We start from the raw sequence: 7690 nt of genomic DNA, 5'->3' as shown, positions 1-7690 counted from the left end.
TCTAACACTTGAAACACTACAACTGATCCTTTACTAAAATGGAAGGGCGATCATAGCAAATGAGCAAGTGACCACCTAAATCCGCCAAAATAGCGAAACGTCTGCGGCTCACAAACATTCGCATCGCAGATGCGTTACCTACCCTTATTCGACGAAAGAGGAGAGCATATTTACCCCTCCAATGATAAGGTGGAAAGGGAATAAAATTATGCATCAGGCACGTACGGTCAGTCAGATGAACCGCGGAATTGCTCCCACATTAAGCCTGTCTTCTGTTAAGGCGAGTTCCACCACTGATGTATGCGCGTGCCCCCGAAAAACCTTCTCCGCTCCGAAGTGAGGCAAGTGGTCGCGAGCGCCTGTGAGTCGTGACAAGGTACGCCAAATTAACTGTAAACTCGTTATTACCTGCCTTCACCCAGCCAAGTACGCCGAGCGTTAGAAAGGCAATGCACATTAACTGTGTATATGTTGCTTTTGGCCTCAACTCGTCAAGCCTCAACCAATATGAATAGCGGGTATTACACGCAAGCCACAATTATGATGTAGCGGCGTAGCTTCGTAGTGCTCCCCGTAGCGGCAAAGTGTCGTAGACAATATGCACGCCGTGTGGCGCAACTCTCACGTGGTCACTCTATTTAACCACGAGTCTCGGTTGCCGAAATCCAGTGTTCGTATATTTATAGAGAAGTCGCTGTGTACCGAACGCCGAAGCCGCGCCGGCTAGCAGCCAGCCCGCCGCGGCGCGACGACACACCGGCTGCTTCCGAGCGGCTTCATAATCTTTTCTTAATATAATAAAGCGTAAACACACTACTTTGTGGCGTAAGATGTCAGCAATTACAGCATATTTTTGAATAATTGTCTCTTCAATAAAAATTCCTACACTTACGTCACGCTTTAGGCTATATATTTTTACGCTATTAAACTTATGGGGTAAATAGATTGCAATGGTTTGTCATCATGTCATGTCATTCTGACATTTGTAATTGATAATTTGACAAATGTAAACATTAAAATAAAGTTTTTGTAATTTGATGCGGATGGAGACGCACGCGAACTACTAGGACTTTTTGAATTCACTGATCATGAGCCCAAAATACTAATGTAGCAGTTCGCTGGACGTGGGGTGGATGCATTAAACAGAACCGAAACATCAAATAAATATGTTAATGGAGCCCGAAGTGTAGCGAGGTGCGTTCAAGTGCGCTCCGTGGTGCTGGGCGCGAGGGGAGGGCTGGGTCAACACGGGGCGCATAACTTGCGCGCAGCACAAAGCCCAGCGAATGTCTTATTCAAAGCGGCAATACCGCGGCGCCTAAACAAACAGGAGCCGCTTTTCCGGAACGCATTTTGCTCGCGAGGACCGAGAGCCGCGCGGACCTGCGCCCCCGCGCCCCCTGTTTACCCGCATTACCATCACAAAGCGGAGAGGCCAGCTCTCGGACTTCACTTAGTATTGAAATTGTAAATTATTGCAAACACTTGCGACCGCGCTGTGGAGTTCATGAAACGGGGCGGCGGGCGACCGGACGTCCGCCACCGCGGAGCCTTTCTTTTCTACTGGGAATAGTTTAATACCAGAATACTTACAACTTACAATTTAAAAGCTTCCATATCATTATCAACGCCGCAAAAATCAAAGAAACCGCAGGCGCATTGCCGTCATGAATGTAAAACTTGATGACACCCTAGAGTAGAGTCTCGCAGTGTTGGGATTACCCTGACATTAGTGTGACCACTCCACTGTTTCAGCTCATCGTGTACTCGTCTCGTCACAACTGTCTACATCACAAACACATTGCGCGATTTGCTCCAACTTTCCGTTTCAAGCTACCAACGAACTTTTTTATAAATCGAAACCGATGTTAGAATTCGCGCATCGTTGCCGAACCCGTCGCTCCCCTTTTACTATTAAAAAAATTAAACAGCTTTTAAACGTACATCGCGTTCGGCGAAAGCGAAAAAAAATACATCTCAGGTAATCGTAATAATGGCGCAGAGCGCGAAAAAAATTCACTAAGGGCGGAAAAAGAAACGGATTCGAACAAAAAAAGGGAATTTTTAATTCGCCACGTGATGGGTGCTCGGGGTTGCGCGGGGCAGGGCACGGGTCGCGGCGGCGCCGGGCCGCAGTCGCGCCGCTCCCGTCGCGCCGAGCGGACCCATTTGATCAGAGCCAACCTTGACAGGCTACGACCGCCGCGAGCGATGGTGCTGTCTGCGTGCGTGCGCGCCGCCGCGAGGCCCTACTGCGCCGACTACCGTGAGTACCGCCGCCACCTCCGCCTCCGCCACCGCCTCCGTCGCCGCGGCCGCCGCTTGTGCTCCTGGCCGCACATTACAGTGATGCTGCCGGCTCGACCGCGACGGAGGCGGAGGCGAGCTTTGCTTACGTCGTTATCTATCACTCACCATCGCATCCAATTGACACTAGCTGTTACTTCCGGTCTTTTTTTAATTTGACATAATATACTTATTGCATACTTAGGTATACAGCTAATTATGCAATCGTGCTTCACCGGCAACTAAGCACTTTGCATAGTTTCCAGGTGTTCCCGGGTTACAATTTAAATTATAGCTTAATTTGAACCCCAACTATACTCAAACAAAACAGGCAAGAGATATGCAAAAAATAGACATTTTACTTTTCTATTCCCTTCGTTGTCTCTTTCTCTCTCTGTTACATCTTTCATAATATAGCGGTGGGTCTGCTTCTGTCATCAAGCTCCTACACCGCACTCCGTCTTCGAGCGCGAAATCTACTCCTGTCACATTGCACTCGTCCATTTCCTACAGCAGTCAACTTTATTGTGGCTCTGCCTCAATCTAGCTCTCAACGATTGCAAAATCCTTTTTCATATTAATAAAAAGAAATCTAAGGCGGTTGGTTTGTTAGCTTTCATTAGTCTTTTTCAAGAATAAAATTTGCCACTGTAAATTACTGTTATTATGTTATTACACTGTAATATTACGCAGTCACGGGAAAATACAGTCGAAAATCTGTTTCATAACATTGAACACTCAGGGATTAAACGATACTTATTGAGGTCCTCCACCTCACAAACAGGTGATCCGTCGTGTATACCGTCCTACAACTTATTCTTCTTGTCAGCGGCTGGGACGTGTTCGTCTCCAGCTCAGCCGTCGCAGCTCACCGACTGCGATCCTCTCACGATGCCGACTTGCTTTAAATCAATTATTGTCTTCATCTGTGCGCCATAAGTAGCTGGCATCAGTTAGGTACAATCCGGACATCCGGCGAGGTTCCACCATAAAAGCTACTGCCATTTGAACTTTTCTTACGTATTGAGACTGAGAGATGGACGCGGAACTTTGAACAACAACACCTGTTGTCTTTAACGTGTCTGGACCAAAAAAGTCGGTCAACGGTACTCGGCTTATAGCTTTTAATTATATTTATTATCTATACTATTATAATGAAGCGAAAACACATTCTTCTTTGTTGCCTAAGATGTCAGCAATTACAGCATATTTTTGAATAATCATTTCTTTAATAAACAGCCCTAAACTTACATCACGCTTTAGGCTATTGTTTACCCCCTTTTGGATAAAAACCCTAATGTGGGAAAGACCATAAGTTGCTGCCAACATCAAGTAAGCAAAATTGCCATGCTTTGTATCATGTCATGTCTTTCATTTTGACATTTGCAATGGAATTTGACAAATGAAATCAATAAACCAATTTTCATAATTTCATGCGAATGAAGTCGCACGGGAACAGCTAGGCTTAATAATAATTATTATCTCCTCGTTCGTATTTTGCAACTAACTGATACCTAATTGGTTATTTGTAGAATGAGGCGAAGCTTGTTTAGTTACAAGAAACTCAGCAGTTTACTGAAAGTATTTCACCACGGTTTACTTTGACTATAGTTTGTCCGTACGTGAATTCCACATTTCTGCTGTTAAAAATGTAAATCGTACGTTTTCTTACATTGATTGTTGATATTAAGCCTTTTTTAGTGTTTCTCCGTTTTTTCGAAGATTTGGGCGTAATTTAAAAAAAAACCAAAATGTTTTATTTTAAATAGAAAACTTAAATATTTATAATATTAATTATAAAATACGACGTAACACGTGAAAACATTCGATGTAAGCACCTACATAGCCTATATACCTAGCTAGGTAATATACGAGTAGTGTATTATCTCACGAAAGTTTTAATAAGTTTGTTTCTGATATTATTGATATCTTACTTCTCATCAAAAAGGTTTGTAATTTAATACAATCAAAGGTATTCGCAGAAGGATTATTCAAACGTCAGATAAAAAACGAACATTTGTTCAATTTTTGTGCTGTTGTAAAAAAATAATCCGAGGAGAGTATCCGCGGGCCTTGGTGGGGGGGGGGCACAAGGGGGCGAAGGCTTGCAGAAAAAGTGACGATGACGATTCAATAAACGTGTGCACTTTTTACATTTTGCGATGCGAGTGCGAGTGCGAGTGCACGAGCGCACAAGGATTAGGCGCGGCGGCGGCGGCGGCGCGGGCAACAGGCGACAGGTAGCGGCCGTAGCATTACTAGTCTATTTTACATCCGTGGTTTCAACACTTTGACGTCGTCATTCTGCTTTGTCACAAAAAACTATGAGTTTTATACTTCTTACTCACCTTAATCCATTCACGCGCAGATGAACTTTGGCTCTGTCTTGACTCAGAATGTATTACGTCACGGAAGACATAATCACCATCACCATCTTCAGTTTTACAGGAACATGATTTTGGTGAGATGTATAAGAGATATTCCGCGGCTATTGTATATATTTATCTTGTGAGATGAGGGTTGTGGTATACGGTTAACTCATGGAGGTAAGGGAGGATAGCTGCAAGTGAAAATCAGTAACTCTAGCCGGCCTATTGAAGTCGTAATATAAGCCCACGACTGTGAGCGTAATGTTTGTGTAGTGGAGATTAGCGTACCCGGCCCTCGCTGCGCCCTCACCACCTCTGATTATCCAATTAATTGTTCCGATAATTACTTAATCTGGTTATGCCGTCCACTTATTTGTGTACACATATACGAGTAGCATCACAGTGCCACGATCCGAAACAATACATTAAAATTATCGTCGTATTTCGTAAGGTCGTAGTGTTGATCGTTAATGTTAGTACCTACAACGCTCTGTTTGTCTGTTGCAGAGGAGTCCGGTGACCTCATCAAGTCGCCATCGCCGCCGCCTAGCCACGGTGAGTGCTTCACCTCCACCCTTCCCGCACCCTCCACCTGAGGTAATCTTATACACCTTTGTCTGTACAAGGTTACCTCAGTCAAACGAAATTTTAATTTCATCAAATTAAATAAAAAAATCGATTGCATGTAATTAGAAATCAATCACTATACGCACGTCATTATACGTGAATGGTTGGCGCACACGTGGAGCGCGCAGAGTGCCACCGAGCTCGGTAAACCCTCGCGGGCCGCCGCAGCCAGCCGCCGCGGCCCGCACGCGACGCACGCGCCGCACGCGCCGCACGCGCCGCGCAAAAAACTCGCAACCCTTCTACGATACACTTCAAATAAAATGATCACATACAAGAACGTGTTTGTCGTTTGACGAGCGCGTCCCGCCCCGCGCCCGGTGCATTAGACGCCGCACGCTGCCTAGCACCCAACACTTGCTTCTCGACGGCATTCGCTGCAAATCAATCTAGTTTGCAACCGAAATTTCTTCTTCTAAAATATTAATTATTGATTACTATTAGGATACTCGTTTTTGTTGATTTCATACATTGCCCTTAACGTATAGAAATAAAATATTTTATTTATTTATTACATGGTACATGTAAAAATATGTTTAAAAAGTGTCTTACTAAACTCTCCCTACCCCATAGTTTCACTGTAAGATCTCAAAAGTAATTTCCAACTGTAGGTACATACATAAAAAGTATTAATTAATGTTGAAAATAGAGTATGTAGAGTTGAAGGTATCTTTTAAACGTGTCATTCTTTTTTATATTTTAAATACGTTTTTTCATTCCTTATCACATTTTGAGATATTTAAAGAATAGATAAAACTACATTTACGTACGAGTAAGAAGAACCCTCTATTGCTCTTTTCTATACTAATAGCATAAAGAGAAAAACTTTGTTTGATTGTAATGAATAGGCTCACAAACTACTCGGCCGATTTTAAGAATCCTTTACCGTTAGAAAGGTGATTTATCTGCGAGTAACATAGGCTATATTTTTTCATTTCTTTATTATTATTTTTAAATTTCATTCGGACGGACTCGCGGGCAAAGCTAGTAGGTACAAAAAAAGGTTTTTTCGAGATAGTTTTTGTTTTTTCGAGAATGTTGTGTACTTAAATCTGACAAATAATCGGGCGGCGTCGGGCGGCATCGGGCGGCGTCGGGCGGCGTCGGGCGGCGGCGGGCGCGCATTTACATGTAATATCCGGTACGTCATTGTGGGGTCGCCGCGCTCGCACTATTTCATCACTATTCATCATGTTGTCTATCAGAATAATGCATTATAGGAGCAAATATGGAGCGTCCGGAAATTACGGATACGTTGTACGATCATACGGCCAAATACTGAAACGTATCTTGAATAATTTGTTTCGTAAGCGTCCCTAACAATCTGTTGTGACGAAATGATGTTTCATTATCCGGCCTTTGCTCGAAAATATTATCATTCAACTTAAGTTAAATAGATCCATTGATACTCACATTGTGCATAGAGCGCTTCAAAAACGATAACTGTAACTGTTTTAATCCGGTTTAAACAAATACAAATCGAAAACATTGTTATTAGTGGCGCGTGAAGCACGATCCAGCGCGACGGAAACAAAACATTTAATTGCAAGCCGATACGAATTATCTTCTCCAAAGAGTCGACATGTTTCCGCGATACGATTTTTTCATAAATATATTCCAATAACTATCCTTACATATAATATGACAATATCACCTGACTGCTCCTCGCAATTTTCAAAAGAAAAAACTGTTGCTATTAAACGTGATATTTTTTATTTTCTTTTCTCCTGAATTGTGGCATCGGACTGTATCGAGGTACACATATTATATACATATATGATAAATGTATGATGCTGGTGCTTGCAGACGGCTCGGCGAGCGGCGAGGGCAGCGGCGACGAGCGCCCGCCCTCCGCGCACTCGCCGCCCCGCGCGCCGCCCCGCGCGCTGCCGCCCGCCAGCGTGGCCGCCACCGCCGCCGTTCTGGTACTTGCTTCTCTTAATGTAGAGTCGGCAAGAGCGCAGTGATTCTAATCAATGCCACAAAACTTATTTTGTGGGATACAATTGATTGTGTGGACAGATATTGCTAAGATAATGTGTTACTACTGACAATAGCATACTACAATGTATTTTATGTCTCCTTAACAACACAATATACATTGTATTAAAATTTTCTTGTCATATATTGCTCTTCTTTATCGATCTCCTTATTTAGTCAAAGTCAGGCGAGGTACATATGTATAATTCCCTCGGTGCTGGGCACATTCGTCAGTGTGTATCCTTCACTTAACGTTTAGTACTTGATGAGTCGGTACTCGTTTGATCCTTTAATCAATGAAACTAATCGCTGTGTCTGTGTGTGTGCGCGGCGCAGAGTGCGGTGCAGAGTGCAGCGCAGAGTGCGGCGCAGTGCGCGGCGCAGAGTGCGCCGGGCGCGGGGGGTGCCGGGGGCGCACTGGCGCAGCT

General features: G+C 43.9%; 1 protein-coding gene across 1 annotated transcript in view; it reads left to right on the top strand.

Annotated features, from left to right (window-relative positions):
- The first annotated feature begins 966 nt into the window (after positions 1-966).
- The window catches only part of LOC106111470, a 9429-nt gene continuing 2705 nt past the window's right edge, over positions 967-7690 (top strand). The window contains exons 1-4 of the mRNA XM_013293588.1: positions 967-2266; positions 5163-5210; positions 7089-7207; positions 7599-7682. Of these exons, the coding sequence (XP_013149042.1) occupies positions 2080-2266; positions 5163-5210; positions 7089-7207; positions 7599-7682 (438 nt within the window). The 5' untranslated portion in view covers positions 967-2079. The remainder of the gene's footprint in view (positions 2267-5162; positions 5211-7088; positions 7208-7598; positions 7683-7690) is intronic.

This window comes from Papilio polytes, unplaced genomic scaffold, assembly GCF_000836215.1.
Source record: "Papilio polytes unplaced genomic scaffold, Ppol_1.0 DF824158.1, whole genome shotgun sequence".
Taxonomy (NCBI): Eukaryota; Metazoa; Arthropoda; class Insecta; order Lepidoptera; family Papilionidae; genus Papilio; species Papilio polytes.
The sequence above is the reverse complement of the archived record's forward strand: the minus strand, read 5'-3'. Positions and strand labels throughout refer to the sequence as shown.